At 39.2% G+C, this 17431-nt stretch overlaps 1 protein-coding gene across 5 annotated transcripts in view; it reads right to left on the bottom strand.

Moving 5' to 3' along the window:
• The window catches only part of ADGB (androglobin), a 73025-nt gene that overhangs the window by 28092 nt on the left and 27502 nt on the right, over positions 1-17431 (bottom strand). For all 5 annotated transcript variants that reach the window (XM_035108803.2, XM_060272736.1, XM_060272735.1 and 2 more), the window contains 9 exons: positions 16145-16277; positions 14870-14915; positions 13100-13265; positions 11622-11685; positions 7413-7515; positions 6041-6185; positions 4828-4942; positions 3462-3629; positions 1895-2030 (listed from right to left, as the gene is read on the bottom strand). In XM_035108803.2, the coding sequence (XP_034964694.1) occupies positions 1895-2030; positions 3462-3629; positions 4828-4942; positions 6041-6185; positions 7413-7515; positions 11622-11685; positions 13100-13265; positions 14870-14915; positions 16145-16277 (1076 nt within the window). The remainder of the gene's footprint in view (positions 1-1894; positions 2031-3461; positions 3630-4827; positions 4943-6040; positions 6186-7412; positions 7516-11621; positions 11686-13099; positions 13266-14869; positions 14916-16144; positions 16278-17431) is intronic.

The following is a 17431-nucleotide window of genomic DNA, read 5'->3' as shown; positions in this document are numbered from 1 at the left end:
AAAACCAACAATGGAGTGCTTTGTTGTTTTATGATGAAATCCTATATACTAATATTAAATTTGCATCTACAAGTGTGGATTCTTATGTAGTCACACATAAGAGGATCACTGCAACATTTGATTGCAGTTCCTACTTGTTCATTACAATGCAGTAACTCAAAGAAAGAAGTCTAATGCAACATTTCTGATGAAAATATATGGTTGTGTACTGTTTCACTGCAAAATGTTTTCAGGTAACTGGATACTGCAAGACATGACAAAGAAGCCATGAAGTATTTACATGAATTTAGATCAGTTTGATGGATCTGAAACATTTTTCTCATCTAATGAATGTTTATTAGACCTTATGTCAGCAAGCTTAGTGCTGCATACATCAGTAAAAACCCAGATAGTCCAGGCAGCAAATCAGGATAGTTGGCAGATTATGTCCTCCCCCACCCCCGTGCCCACAACTGGCTGGCTGCCTTTCTCTTCTGCTGCCTGCTGCCACCTCATCCTGCCCCTGCTCCCTATTTGCTACCAAGAGTGGCGGCAGGTACTCCATGAATTGCTCTGGGGATGGGGTATTTCCCCAGAGTAAGATAATGTCAGTGAAATCTCCTAGATAGTGTTTGTACTACAGCTGTAAATTACAGCTTAAGTTGCCATTAAAAAAGAAAAGAAAAAAGATTTAAAGAGTCATTTGCTGCCAATGGAGAAAAATGGCAGCCCAGAGCATCTCTGAGATGTCTTGCCTTAAGAAAGGAGTCCTTTGTCGGAAGAGCAAGAGTGGGAGGGAGTAGTTGGTGGAGGGGAGGAAGAAGAAGAGGGGAGCAGCAGAAAAGGTGGCGGCATCTGCTGCCATCTCAGGTGGTGCAATATCTACTGTTGGTCCTGATTAATCCTGATTGCCAAAAATAGAACCTCAATTTTCAGAGGCAATTGACTGCTAATTTTCAGATGCTAGGCACCAACCACAGTAGTGGCTTGTAACTTCCCGAAGCTTGGCCTGGCAGCTGTTGGAGATAAAGCACTAGCTAAACAAAGTACTTAGTTTTGGTCCAGGATGACCTCAAACAGACAGCTTGGACAGTTTCATCCTCCACATTAGATGCAATGCATTTACACTTTAAGTCTGGGAACATAAAATGCAAATTGATTTTTGTATCGAGTGCTAGACTTATGTCTTGCAAGCTTAGGTAAGTGATGTGCTGTTCTCCTAGTGTCAAATGCTAATTAAAACTGAAATCCAATTAAAGTTTAAGAACATATATATGACTGATTTTTTTGTAGGTCTTGCAGAGCATTTGAATGATTGCAATGCTGTTGAAATGGGAAAAGGATGTAGCTCAGTGCTAGAGCATATGCTTTGCATGAAAAAGCTCCCAGGTTAAATCTCTGGCAACTCCACATACGGATGTAAAAGACACCTGCCTGAAATCCTGGAAAGCTGCTGTCAGTCAGTGTCAGCAATACTGAGCTAGATGGAACAATGGTCTGTCTAGAGAATCAACAATGTTCAAGTGTTCCAGGGCTGTTATTGCTAACGTTGTCCTAGTCTCCCTTTGTATTCTTTTGCTTTCATCTCCACATTGATGCCCCAAAAGTTGGAATCAAAGATGGGTAAACTTCAAGAGTATCACACTAAAACCAAACAAGTTCAATGGCATAAAGGTGTGCTGATACAGAATTAAAGTTAGCAGCATCATGTTAGCTCTGCTGTATGAAGTTAAAAAAATCTGTAGGCTCCATCAGTTATATGAGAGAATACCACCTAAGAATTTTGTGTCTGGTTTCTTGTGTTCAAAATGGCAGGACAACTCAACATTCAGCAGAATTTTTCTGTAATGGTATCTTCTTAATAGATTATTTAAAAATAAATATTGCTGATAAATTATTCATGTTTTCCATATACCTGAGGAGTCTGTGTCTTCAACAGACACATCACTGTCTTTAAAATCCAAAGTGAAACATCTGTAAGCAAATTTATAGTTGAGAGGAACATTCCCCAATGTCTGTTTTATCAAATGCCAAAAAGCATTATTGAAAGCCTAAAATGTAAAAGAGAAATTGTCAGTAAATTATTATAAATAAATGTTCAAATATTTTCTACCACTGATTTTCAGAGGAAAATATTGCCGAACACATACCCGAACCTGTGTATTTGACTACTGGATAGAGTGGATTTGTAGAATCTATAAAATGGCTCACTCCAACTAAATGAGTTTTCCTTTTGATATTTCAAACCAGCCACATAATGTGATCACTATCTTAAGATTTGATGGCATATAAACAGTATATTTTCAGAGTATCAGATATTTGCCTAGTGACATTACGGTTTCCAAAATATTTAATTGCAGAAGCAACCAGAACAAAAAAATGTATCTTTTCAACATGAGTCAAAGGCTGGGGACAATTCCAGATTTTGGGGCACTGTGGTGTTTGAACAACTGGCAACCCAGCAATAACAACAACAACAGTTAGCTGAAAGCTACATCCAAAGTCAAAGTCTGAGAAATGGGCAGTTCAATAACATGTTAGCTACTGCAACATGGGCAACATGATCCTAATACTTGCACAGCCATAGCAAAAGGGACAGTCCTTTGAGATTAGAGGAACACAGCTGCTCAGTGGAGCATATTGTAATTGTCTCTAAAACCCATACTTCACTTTCTCATTATTTATATAATATACTGAAAAATTAGGGAGTGGAGATCTGTTCTGAAGACATCCATTCTTCACTGTGTCTTCATAATTTGAAAAATGGCCCTTGTGTGCCACATTGGCACAAGACCATAATTTCATTTACAGCGTGTCTCCTCACTCCAACAGCACAGCTGCTGATTCTATGCTCTTATGTCACTAAGCAGCCAGAAAACAGGCATCAGTGTGATTGATTATTAGTTCATACCATCCAGAATACGGGGTTAGGTTTCTTGTCAACACTGAGGAAAATCTAGACTTTTCAGATATTAGAAATTTTTTTAAGGTGATAAGTAGAAAGGAAATTTAAATAGAATTTAAAAGAATTGTTATTTTGTGAAAACTGCTTTGTAAGGAATGGAAAAAATGAACCAATGAGGGGGGAACCGGGGAAGTCCAAATGAATTGATGAAGATATAAGACTATTGGACATTATTATAATTTCTTTTTTTTCTTTTTGCTGTTGATGTTTTTTGTTTGTTTGTTGTTCTCTTTTCTTTTTCTCTTTTTTGTGCTTATTATTCTTTTGCTTTTTGTATTTTATGTGTAAAATGAATAAAGATGATTTTTTTAAAAAAGAAAATCTAGACTTTTCAAACTATCTGATGTGAAATTCACAAGAGCATGTTTACAGGAGTTAATGGGAGACAACCTAAATTTTCATTATCAGGAGTTTCAGCTAATGAGCTGCACTAGAAAACAATCATTTGGAAAGCACAATATATTCTGCATGTTAACAGAAGGATAAGATTCATTTTCTTCTTCTTCTTCTTTTTTACCTTGAAGTGTTCTCTAGTTGTTCCTGGAGCACAGAGGCCAGGAGGACAATGTGTTGCTTCCAGTGCCTTTATGGCTGCGGGAAGGTTTTCTGCATTTCCATAATTCAGTATCACATTCCCAATGGCTTTCATGATAGTGGTGGCTTGTTCTATGAACCGATAGCTTTCCTGAGGAGAAAATACATAAACTACCATTAGTCAGAACTATTAAAAACATAGCTGCCAAGTTATCCCTTTTTTAAAGGGATTTTCCCTTATGCTGAATAGGCTTCCTCGCGAGAAAAGGGAAAACTTGGCAGCTATGTTAAAAATATATCACCATTTCAACAACATCACATGTTCAACTCATTAGGAATTACTGTAGCCCTAAACCTATGTTACTGACTATTACATTTATACGTCATTACTATAAGGGTTTTTCCAATGTCCTTGATGAGAGAGAAGAGAGTTCAACATAAGAATCAGTTGAAAAATCTATGATTTCAATATTACCGCATTGGCCCGAATATAAGCCGCACTCACAAATAAGCTGCACCTTTAAAATTTGGCTGCTTGTGGGAGGCTTGGGAGTCGCGGACAGGACAGGCTCCATTGCTTCGTGCTCCGGGGTGGGGGTGGGGCATGGAGCCGCGCCACTTTGCTGGTGGTGTAAGGTTGCGAATATAAGCCACGCCTTAGCTTTTCACGATCAGAATTTGGGGGGGTGGCTTATATTCGGGCCAATATGGTAGATCAGATTGGGGGAACCACAGAAACATAAACACAGTGAATAAACAAAAGGGGGAAAACTACTGAATGAAGACTGAGCATGCTCAGTGGGTATGGAATGCTGTCTGTCTGCTAGAAGAAAACTTAGAAAAGCAGGAGATGAGTGGAGAAAGAATAGAATGTCTGGAACCATGAACAGAAGGACTTTACACTTTAACTCCACTTGTATAAATGTATTTGCTAGCTCTAGAAAGAAAATCCAGCAGAAATTGAACCACCACTACTGTTTTTGAAGAGCTATGTGAGATTCTCATGGAGCTCAGTCTGTAGCCATTTTGCAGAATTTCTCCCTGTATGATTTGGAGAAAAAATGCTGGGCACTTACCTCTGCCCATCCATGGGGCCGGCAACCAAATTTCAATATTGCATAAGCATTTGTATGTTTTAGCATTATTTTGTGATTATGCAAGTGTCTTCCAGATCCTGCCCATTTTTAAATTAAATTGCAGGATAATTATGGATCTGTGATCTTTTCCATTCAGAAACAGACTAAGTATATCTCAAACAAAACTCTCACTTCAATAGGAAATAAAACTTGATAATGAACATTTGTTACTCCCAATGGGAACATAGCTCAAGTTGTTATGGTAACAAATACCTTTTCAAGATTTGGCAGGACAATATCCTCTTCACCAAACACACATGGGACCATGCTACAAATATGGATATGGTGCCCTACGGGAGAGCTCGCAGTGAAGAGTAACACATGGCGCCTACATTTAAAATAAGCACACTAATGAACAAAGAAACTAAAACAGAACAGAAATTCTAAACAGTCAGTATAAGTAAATCCCTCTTGTCTCTTTCATTATTTATTGCTTGGCTCTCAAAACATTTAATGTATAAAGGAAAGAGACGGCTCTAAGACTATTTGGTGGACCACATGTGTTTGTACACTTTGAAAAGAGTTATATGTGAAAAAGTGCTAAGACTTATTGGCATTTCATCCACCCACTAGCAAATAAATATGTAGCTTATTTTGCAAAGTAAGTAACCATAGCTATGTTCTTCTTCCTCGTGCAAGAACAGATGCCTCAGGTGGGAGTTGAGCTCTCCCTTGTGGCTGAAACTGAGATGGGAATCAGAGAGTTCCTGGCATAAATCTGAGCTTTCAACAAGGCACATGAGAAGAGGTGAGGGACTAGTGAGACACGTTAGCACTAAAACTCCAAACCATACTGAGGTAAAAAAACAACAATGACAGCCAGGGAGGGAAACTACCACAAAGGCACCCCACCTTAGAAAAAACACACATACAAAACTGACAAAAATCACCAATGGGTTAGAAAGAAGAGGCCAGAAAGGCAACACAAGCTGTGTGAAACCAAGAAATCAGATCGTGGCTTTCCAAGGGAAAGGCACACAGCAACTTCTTTGAAAATGTCAACATTTCCTGTCCGCAAGCACAGGGAGGAACAAGATCCCAGTTGGAAGTGTCCTGTTGCCCTCTAGAAAACAGAGAGTTCTTATGCTGAGGCTTAGCCCTACCATGAATTAATTAATTTAAATATTTAAAACTGCATTTTCCATAAAAGATACAGCAAGGGGGTATACAACATACAAAGTGACAATAGCTTTGATAAAAGCATAAAGGTGTGTTTATTTATTTAAATATTGAGGTAGCGTAAAAAATAAATGCTTATTTCTCAGCCTCAGTAACTCCATGGAAAGAATGGCACTGACCTATTTTACAGGATTGCTGTGAGGATTAGAAAATCTGAGGAGGTGTGTAAAGAACTTTGAACACTTTAAAGCCCTATTGCTATGCTTCTAACTCCTGGATCAAAAGGGTGGAGCAGACTGGCACTTACCCAGCAGGAAGACTTATCACAGCAGCTTTAGTGGCATATGTATGGATCTTCAGGATTAATTGTCCTGGAGCCAAATTTTTCCATGAGAATTTTTCAACCATGAGTAATCCCTTAGGCAAAACATGACCTTCTTTTTGTGCAGCTGCTATAAAAGTGTACAGAAAACCTGTTTTTTAATCACCAAAATGTAACAATTTCCAATATCTTTACATATGCTGAGGATTTTATTTATACCCTGCTCATCTGGCTGAGTTGCCCCATCCACTCTGGGCGGCTTCCAACACATAAAACATTTAAAAATGTCAAACACTAAAAACTTCCCAATACAGGGCTGCCTTCAGATATCTTCTGAAAGTTGTTCTTAGATGTAACCTGTAGTTTGTTGCTTGCAAACCTCATAGAACATGATTTATATCTTATAAATATCAGCAGGCAGTCTTTCAAGAGAGTAGACAATAAAACAAAAGGAAAGGGGAAGCTCATCAGCTTTTTCCTTTCTGCCTATAACATGTTAAGTCAAGTTGCCAGGGAAAGCAAATAATTCAAATTTGTAAGCAGTTCTACTAAGAAACAATGAAATCCTCAAATCCTACATATGCCTACCACTAAGAGGCTTACTTCAGGTACATGAACAAAGAATTGCAGTCTAACATGTTTCTCTTCTACACCTTCTTGAACAGGTCAAATCTTGAATATGCAAGGAGTGAGGAACATGCTATGCTACCCTCCCCAGATCTCAGGTAATGAGATGCCTCTTGTGGTGGACAACAAACCAAACTCAAGGCACTGATAGGAGACGGAGTAGACTGGTCCTTCATAGGTTTCCTTGAGCCTCATGTTCACTGAACTAATGCTGAAGGGACTATGAGTACTATGTGCCTTCCTTAAAGCCTAAAATAGAAAGCTTAGTAGTTGTGTGGACTGGGAAGGCAAGCTCTAGGAGATTAATGGAGGGGGAATAGTAGGGATGGTGGTGAACCGAGCAACCAGGGTTGCAGACCCTAGAACTTCAGTAACAAGTGAGCCACATGTTCAAGACATTTGTATTCTGACATATGCCTTGAGGCTGTTTTGAACTGCAAATTATGGCAAACCATAAAAGCAGCTTCAAATTAGTATGAAGAGGATGGAAGTTGATTGAACTTTGATTTGTTCATTAATAACTTGTGCGGTCCTACTACAGACTCTGGGCTTAAGAACAATTAATTGAATCCAGTACTTTCACCAAACACTCATGGGAAAATGAGAAAGTCGTGTGTCAACATAGGAGAAGATCACAAATACTGCAGCTCTATCTTTGAGTACTCCTTTGTGAAAAAAAAATCATAAAAATCAATATTTGCATTACCTATATTTTTGTTACTGATCTTACCTCCTGATTCTCCCCAGTGTACTAATGCAGAAAAGCTAATCAGCATATCAATAGGCTTCAAACTATCTACAGATAAATAATATACAATACGTTCGTCCAACATCTGTAAGGAAAAAAAGAGTATTCATGTTTATTATTTATCTAGTGTTGGAGCAACTAGTATTTGGCAGCATTTGAGTTATATTTTAAATACTGTTTTTCAAATCAATGTATGATATAAAGTGAACAATGTAAGGTCATCAAGGAAAACCTTGGGTTTTGCTTCCCCATAACATTTAGCTTTGTCCATGGAGTTTTCTTGGCAGGGTTACTGGAGTGGCTTGCCAGTTCCTTCTCCAGGTGGATCACGTTTAGTCAAAACTCTCCACTATGACCTGTCCATCTTGGGTGGCCCTGCATGGCATAGCTCATAGCTTCTCTGAGTTATTCAAGCCCCTTCGCCACGACAAGGCATTGAAGAAAGTAGGAAAAACCACTGGGCCAGTAAGATACAATCTGAATCAAATCCCTTATGAATACACAGTGGAAGTGAGGAACAGGTTTAAGGATTTAGATTTGGTGGACAGAATGCCTGAAGAACTATGGATGGAGGCTCGTAACATTATACAGGAGGCAGCAACGAAAACCATCCCAAGGAAAAGGAAATGCAAGAAAGCAAAATGGCTGTCCAACGAGGCCTTACAAATAGCGGAGGAGAGGAGGCAAGCAAAATGCAAGGGAGATAGGGAAAGATACAGGAAACTGAATGCAGATTTCCAAAAAACAGCAAGGAGAGACAAGAGGGTCTTCTTAAATGAGCAATGCAAAGAAATAGAGGAAAACAATAGAATGGGGAAAACCAGAGATCTGTTCAAGAAAATTGGAGATATGAAAGGAACATTTCGTACAAAGATTACCATAATCAAGGACAAAAGTGGTAAGGACCTAACAGAAGCAGAAGACATCAAGAAGAGGTGGCAAGAATACACAGAGGAATTATACCAGAAAGATATGGAGGTCTCGTACACCCCAGGTAGTGTGGTTGCTGACCTTGAGCCAGACATCTTGGAGAGTGAAGTCAAATGGGCCTTAGAAAGCACTGCTAATAACAAGGCCAGTGGAAGTGATGATATTCCAGCTGAACTATTTAAAATTTTAAAAGATGATGCTGTTAAGGTGCTACACCCAATATGCCAGCAAGTTTGGAAAACTCAGCAATGGCCAGAGGATTGGAGAAGATCAGTCTACATCCCAATTCCAAAGAAGGGCAGTGCCAAAGAATGCTCCAACTACCGCACAATTGCGCTCATTTCACACGCTAGCAAGGTTATGCTTAAAATTCTACAAGGCAGGCTTAGGCAGTATGTGGACCGAGAACTCCCAGAAGTGCAAGCTGGATTTCGAAAGGGCAGAGGAACCAGAGACCAAATAGCAAACATGCGCTGGATTATGGAGAAAGCTAGAGAGTTCCAGAAAAACGTCTACTTCTGCTTCATTGACTATGCAAAAGCCTTTGACTGTGTCGACCACAGCAAACTATGGCAAGTTCTTAAAGAAATGGGAGTGCCTGATCACCTCATCTGTCTCCTGAGAAATCTCTATGTGGGACAAGAAGCTACAGTTAGAACTGGATATGGAACAACTGATTGGTTCAAAATTGGGAAAGGAGTACGACAAGGTTGTATATTGTCTCCCTGCTTATTTAACTTATATGCAGAATTCATCATGCGAAAGGCTGGACTAGATGAATCCCAAGCCGGAATTAAGATTGCCGGAAGAAATATCAACAACCTCAGATATGCAGATGACACAACCTTGATGGCAGAAAGCGAGGAGGAATTAAAGAACCTTTTAATGAGGGTGAAAGAGGAGAGCGCAAAATATGGTCTGAAGCTCAACATCAAAAAAACCAAGATCATGGCCACTGGTCCCATCACCTCCTGGCAAATAGAAGGGGAAGAAATGGAGGCAGTGAGAGATTTTACTTTCTTGGGCTCCTTGATCACTGCAGATGGTGACAGCAGTCACGAAATTAAAAGACGCCTGCTTCTTGGGAGAAAAGCAATGACAAACCTAGACAGCATCTTAAAAAGCAGAGACATCACCTTGCCGACAAAGGTCCGTATAGTTAAAGCTATGGTTTTCCCAGTAGTGATGTATGGAAGTGAGAGCTGGACCATAAAGAAGGCTGATCGCCGAAGAATTGATGCTTTTGAATTATGGTGCTGGAGGAGACTCTTGAGAGTCCCATGGACTGCAAGAAGATCAAACCTATCAATTCTTAAGGAAATCAGCCCTGAGTGCTCCCTGGAAGGACAGATCGTGAAGCTCAGGCTCCAATACTTTGGCCACCTCATGAGAAGAGAAGAATCCTTGGAAAAGACCCTGATGTTGGGAAAGATTGAGGGCACTAGGAGAAGGGGACGACAGAGGACAAGATGGTTGGACAGTGTTCTCGAAGCTACGAACATGAGTTTGACCAAATTGCGGGAGGCAGTGCAAGACAGGAGTGCCTGGCGTGCTATGGTCCATGGGGTCACGAAGAGTCGGACACGACTAAACGACTAAACAACAACAACATTTAGCTTCTATTTTAATCTACTGAAAAAAGTTAAGTTTATCCTAAGAATAATTTTATGTATGGCTTCCTACGAGGGCTGCTCATTAAAGATATACCCTGACCCACTTCTGTTATTGTAGGAGGATGAAATTGTACATGTATACATCTCTCCATAGGTAACGTGGTAATTTGTAGCTGCATAAAGCGATGGGGGAAGTGTGTGACTCTTGTTGGTAGCTATGTAGAGAAGGACTAATAACTGTGCCCAGTTTCATTTGCCTCAGTCCACGGGAAGTACATCAGGAGAAATCTTTAATGAGCGCCCTTCGTAAGCTACTGGTCTAAATATTTTAAAAGAGAGGACACAAAAGCAAGTTAACATGATGAAGCAATGGGTTTAGGAATACTGCAAGTAGATTTTACTTAATTAGCTCAAAATACTTAAACCATAGCTGCCAAGTTCTCCCTTTTTTAAAGAGAAATTCCATTATGCTGAATAGGCTTCCTCACGAGAAAAGGGAAAACTTGGCAGCTATAACTTAAACACAACACAAGTCTCCTCTGCATTTGCCCCCCCCCCAAAAAAAATGGCCCTGAGGGGTTCAGGAGAATCCCAGAACAGTATGAGTGAGAGGAGAAAGGGGATCATTCCATCGGGTGGAACAATCACTTTAGTACAACACTGAATTATTTCCCATGTATTGGTCCAGAATGTGCGGCTTGCTTTTAAAATGTAGAACAAGTGAAATTCTCCTCAATTTCTTCTAGGCCTTAGGGTACAAGGGGTACTTGAATTGGCTGAATGCCTAATAACATTATTCCACTGTATTCCAAAATGTTTTGGATCCACAGAAAATTCCACAGCAGGGGACTGGGATAAGTTTTTTTTTTTAAGTGTCCCCGGTTTCATTGAAAAAAATCTGGTAACTATAGGCTAAACTGTCTAAGCAACTAAAGGAATTTCGTGGGTCAGAGGCAGATTGACTGAAGTAACTGGATTGGGTTGTGGCTGTATTTGACTGGGGTAGAGGAAAATATTAGTATTCCTTTGTGCATAGTATCCCTTTTAATTAGCCAATGATCTTAGTTAAAAGTTCATCTTATCTCTCATGTTGTTGTCCAGCTCATATGTCAGCCTACTATACTATAAAACTACAAAAAGGTTTCAAAGTATTCTAAGTGAATTGATGGCAGAAGAAAAATTAAAAAATACAATTATCTAAACTTGTGTTTATACAAAATGAGGCTAAGGGAACTAGTTTCCCTGTCAGATCCAAACTGAAATTCTGCAAAATAAAAAAAAATCCTTCCCGTAGCATCTTAGAGACCTGAAGAAGTGTGCATGCACATGAAATCTCATAACAATGACAAACTTAGTTGGTCTCTAAGGGGCTCCTAGAAGGAATTTTTTTAAAAAAATTCGACTACAGCAGACCAACACGGCTGAAATTCTACAGTATCCCTGATCCCAAAGTATCATAATAACATTGTTTTTAATGTCTGTCATTTATATTTTAGGATTTGTATCAATTATTTCTGTGCTAGGTTTTTGTAGACAGTAACATTTTACTGGCAAATGCAAATGTTTACAGAATGGATACAAAACTGGGATTCACAATGCCGCTTTAGTTTACAAAGAGATGAATAAATCATGTAGTCAGTGCACTTACTCTAAAATCTGACTTCTGATAGGTGTAGCCATAGGTGTTTGGCTTGTGGAAAACATACAAATTCCTAAGGAAAGCAAACATTATTATTTTAGCATTAATTATACAGAAACCTCTCCCTTATGCTGTGCTTCACGTTTTACTGAATTATAAGACAGCTGAAACAAACCATCAGTATTCTTTGAACAGTTACTCAGTATGTTATTATCATCTAGCAATAGAAGTTAACTTCCAAATACATGACAGCTTCTGAAATTGAAAATGTGAATAATCCGTCACCATTCTGAACTGCAAGCAGTAATTAAGTCTAAATTTCCATTGTTCATTTAGGCTACAATCCTGTACTTCATTGCTGAGAGTAAGCACCATGGAATTGAATGAGACTTATTTTTTAACTGATGTGCATAGTTGTGGTTGCAGCCGTGACAGAACTCTTCCATTACACCTTTATCAGGTTCTGGCTAAATTTAGGATGTTTATCAGCATCAAATCTGATGGAAAAAATATAACCATGTGCTTAAGATTTCCCTAAATGCTAAAATATTATATGAAAGGACCTTTTTACTTGTACATTGTTTTTTATTTCACCATAACTGTGTTTTCATAAATAAAATAATATTTGGCATATCAAGTCATTTATGTATGAGGGAAGAATGTGTCCAGTGAGCCATTCTTATGTCCAGGAGACACAGAACCAAAAACCAATGTGAAAGCATGTACTGTAGAGTAAGTTCAAAGAACCTGGTTTCAGGGACGGGGCAGCAAGAGGCAGAATGGCAAGAACTGCAAGGGACTAAGAGCTCTTTGTGGAGGAAGTAAAATGGAGCTTGCAAAGGTGCTTTTGTAACCAACCAGACAGGCCTACAGACCTATGGGCTGAGATGACACCTGTGACCTTATGGGTCTAGCAGTTGGGTTTGTGCAGCTTATTCTCTAAGGAACAATGGAGGGGGAATGATAGGAGTTTGGCAACTGCTTTTGAAGACACTTATTCTGGAAAATTGATGATACATTTATTAAAGAAGGTTATCAGACATCACAGAAATCTCTTACTGGGCAACATCCATTGTTGGATGAGCGGACTTTTGCTTGCACAATGGGACTTCCCCTTTTTCTCTGCCATCATATCCTCCCCAGATCTACTCCAGGGGGTCCCTGAACCATCAAGAACAGCTTTTGAATGTCAGCAGAGGGAAGGAAAGGAAGGGAAAGTTCTGTCACACCAATAGAAGTCCATTCTCCTAGTGGTGGCCACCACTGGACACCATCCATTGTCTTAAAGAAAAAACAGAATAATTTGTTAGGAATCATCAGATGGAAGATTTTTAAGGAAATCTGCTGGATTTCTAGTATGTACCACAGGGGCTGAGGATGCCTTTTGTGTAGCAGCCATGAGTCACCTACACAAATTTGAAGGATAATTTGCAAAAGTCCACAAAAGAAGATCTAGTCTCTGTAACAATAATAAAAGCATGCCTTACTGAAAACTAACACAGAAATCTTCATAGTCCATCCATATTTCCTTGGAGATGGGGCTCTTTTCTGATTCAATCTCTTCCTGAGATTTATTTGCTAACTGGTTATTAGCAGGTTCTGTTGATTCTGGCATTGGAGCTGCTTCACTACTTATTTTTTCAGTCGATTCCCCTGCACAGATAAAAGGGGGGATTTCCTTAAGATTACACTCAGAAATGAAAGACTATATTCTACTGGTAAACTTGAGAAACATAAACAGGGCAAAATTATCCTAGTAATTTATCATAAACAGCTTAGCAATATATGTATACCCGCAACAGCCTAAAGCCCCACTGATTGCTGTGAAGCTGCATGAACTACAAAGGCAACTGCTTTGTAGGTAAATGGACTGAACTATTCTATCTTCTATTTAAAAAGGCAAAGAAAGGAGAGAGAGATTGAATTTCTAACTCCCAGAAAGCAGCACATTAAGGCAGATTTCTTAAACCTGGTGCCATTCCAATATTTTGGAATACAACTCCAATCAGTCCCAGCCAGCAACACTGTACAAAATATCTGAAAGGTACCAGGTTGGGAAGGGCATGTTTGTCCAGCAACATAAGCACAGATGAACTATCAATACGTCAGAAGAGAATTCTCAAAAGCAGACAAGCATTTTTTTGAATACACACCAAGACATCTGCTAAATAATGACTGAATCAAGGAGGATTTGTCCATAACCACTTGAAACAGGGCCCTAAAACCAACATATTGCTTGCATATTAAAGATTTCATACATCTTCCAAAAGAAGAAATAAATTATTTAACGACTGTGAATTGAAATGAAGGTTGTGAAGCTGTGAACCCTTTAAACCCAATTCACAAAAATAACGAATAAATGAAAACGTAATGGTTATGCTTCACCTCTAGAGGGCTCTCTAGGTTAGCCCTGAAGCATGCTGGCAAAGAATGCTTCTCTGCTTTACCTAATCTCTAGTAAAGAAGTTACAGAATACAGGGTTGTCAATACACATCCTTGAAACTATCTTATATACCATATTTTAAAACAATTTGTTTTTAAGAGACAAGCTCAACTGAAGTTCTGGAAGCGTTGTGCTCCAAGAAGCCAATCTGTGCTAACTCTGATAAGAAGGGACCTGAACAACATTTCCTGGTTCAATATGACAACCTGAATTTAGTTAACTGGCTTTTGCAATTCCCTCGTGTTTGGTGCAAGGTTAGGTTGATTAGGTTTTGGCTCAAAAAGTATTGAAGTACATTTTTAAATGTGTATTTTGAGAGAAAGTAAGTTAAGAAATGCAGATTTTGACAGAAAAGGCCTATTTAACCCCCCCCCCCAAAAAAAATTACAGATTGTGGAGATGCAATAAATGTAATTATAAGTGAACATAAGAAAAAGTGACACGGAATATAAACAACCATCTATCCCTAATTAGGTTACTGCTATGTGATGTTTCTGTAGTTATATAATAACACAATGTGAAATATTAACACACATGCTTTTTTTGAGAGAAGCACTCATGTACTATGTCATAGTTTGAGAATAGCATGAAGCATTAAAAGAGATTAGGCATTATTAAGAGGGCTTCAGAGAACACAGAGCTTTAGCATTTGGGAGTATGACACAGGATTGGTTCACATGTAAACCAAACCATGGTTTAGCATAGACACGATGGAACATAAGACACATTGGAACTAGCTATTTACAGAATTTTCACTTCATTTATAACTAAATAACTGAATGAATAAATATTTTCCTATTAAATATTAATTACCTTTGGTGGATCCTTCCATAGTATGTGGTGGAGCTAAAGTAGATTCCTGCAGAGTGGGGGAAAGTTTGTTTAGAACAATACTGACACAATAGCAAAAAGCAAAATAAATGTGTCATAAATTAGAAGTGTCATAGAAAGCTAGTCATCTGTAGTAAACGTCCACAGTCTGGCAAACCTCACTACACACTCATTTCCATGAGACAGTGTGTGCATGTGCACACATGCATGCTAATGTTGGCTTCACTGCAGGATGTGAGGCAATAACTGAATGCTTAAAACAACTCTGTTCTCGTCCCTAGGGAAAACTCTTAAATCAGAAGTATGCTCAGCCCACTACTACCAAATTGCCTCTATGCATGGTGGCAGATTTAGGATCATGCCCACCAACTCCATTTTAGGACAATTGTTCTGCTCTCAGATCAATATGGTACTGGGAGTCCAATTTAAGGGAATATTTCTGTATTTTTACAAATTGTGTCCTCCGTGTTACAGTCTGCTTAATAAAGGTTATAAAATGATAGAATCTGGAGTCCAGTCGTACCTTGGAAGCCAAACGGAATCTGTTCTGGAAGTCCATTTGACTTCCAAAACGTTTGGCAACCAAGGTGCTGCTTCTGATTGGCTGTAGGAGCTTCTTGCAGCCAAGTGGAAGCCACACCAGACATTCGGCTTCTAAAGAATGTTCACAAACCGGAACACTCACTTCCAGGTTTGCTGTGTTTGGGAGCCAAAACGTATGGGTGCCAAGGCATTTGGCTTCCAAGGTTTGACAGTATAGCCTCCAGAAGAGGGATGGTGGAAGCTGAATTTCCCAACTCATCCACACAGCCCCTTAAAGCCTCTCATGGGACTTGGGAGACCCTGGTGAATGGAACAGAGGTTTATACAACCTGTCACTAGTCACATTAAATGCAGCCCAGCAGCATTTTGTGCTTGATAAGCATCCTGTTTTTGCTGCCTACCTTGGACTGCCAAAAAAAACCCCCCAAAAACCCCAACCAGGGCCAATTTCAAACCCCAACAGGTTATACATGTATGGCTGGTAGGCTGAGTTGTGCTTGCTTGGCAAGTTGTGCAGGACTGATCTAGAATGATTTGTGAACATCACTTTTTTACTTCAAACTTCAGATGAATCACAGTCTTCAGATTTCTTCAAATGCAAAGAGAAAGAGCTCAGCAACATTTTTCTTTTTTCAAAAAACTGATCATACAGGAAGTAGTGTACACAATTTTTAGAGTGAGTAGGGAACAACTCATGCAGAGTAAAATCTTAACCTGAGAAATTTCTTCTGTACTCGTTAAATATGAATCTGCAGAAGAGTCAATTACACTTTCATCATTTTCAGTGACAGCAGGAAGACTGGATGCTGGAAGAGATCCTTTTTTGAATGTAGAAGGTGGGAAATGGCTAAATAAAAGACAGATAAATTAACATTCATCTCTAAATAAAATGTATATATTAAAATGTCCAGCCGAGTGACTCTACTCCATTAGCAGTTACCATAGAAAGAAGTCCTACTGGAAAATAGGGAATATCCAAGGAAAAATAATTTAAGTTCAGAAATCAAAACACTTCCTTGCACTTTGAGTAGGTGAGATTTACTAATGAAGCTTCTAATCCTGGTACTTGTTCTATAAAAGAAGGTAGACTATTTTTTAAAGAGCAGAGGCTCTGCTCACCAGAGGCTGGGCTAGTTGTTCTAAGGAAGTGGAAGGCCTATTTGAGGCTTATTCTGGGTTCACTGTTTATTGGAGCTACATTCAAGCTTTCCTTGTTTCATTGCCAACCTAGGTGCTACTTGGAGCTATCCAGGGTGCTACTTATCTAACAACCTTGCCGGTTTGCCTCATAGACCTTACTTTGCTTATTTAGGCCAGGCATCACCAAACTCGGCCCTCCAGATGTTTTCGGACTACAATTCCCATCATCCCTAGCTAACAGAACCAGTGGTCAGGGATGATGGGAACTGTAGTCCCAAAACATCTGGAGGGCCGAGTTTGGGGATGCCTGATCTAGGCCTACATTTTCCTTTGTCTGGCTGTGCCTTACTGGGCTGGGCTTCCTGAAGGGAGATAGTAATATGTGACAAAGAGTCCCTGGGACCTTAGAGGAAATACACATTAGAAATGAAATCATCATCATCATCTCCAATTCCTTATGTACCCCCCCCCCTCCCTCGCACATGCATGCTGCCTCTCACGCTTCTCTAGGGAATCTCCAAATCCTCTGGTTCAGTTTTTCAAGGGTGTGGAAAAGAATCTGAGAAAAGTGCCTCTCCTTCCTCTAACATGATTGCAAGTCTGATTCCACCATATTGTCTTTTGGACATATAGGAAATTATATATGTCTAATGGGATTTTTGAAGTTCATTTTTTAAAAAATATTACAGCATTACCATGAATACAAATCACTTGTTGCACATCTCCCCTCCTTTCTTCCTTTTCTTCCTCTATTGATACACACACCCCTTTAATACTTTGTAGTGTTAAATTGTTCTTGAATTCACCTTTATTGCACAAAATATCATTATTTATTAAATTTTATATAGCGCTTGATTGTAT

This window comes from Zootoca vivipara, chromosome 3 (assembly GCF_963506605.1).
Source record: "Zootoca vivipara chromosome 3, rZooViv1.1, whole genome shotgun sequence".
Classification (NCBI taxonomy): domain Eukaryota; kingdom Metazoa; phylum Chordata; class Lepidosauria; order Squamata; family Lacertidae; genus Zootoca; species Zootoca vivipara.
This window is presented reverse-complemented; position numbering and strand designations above follow the sequence as displayed.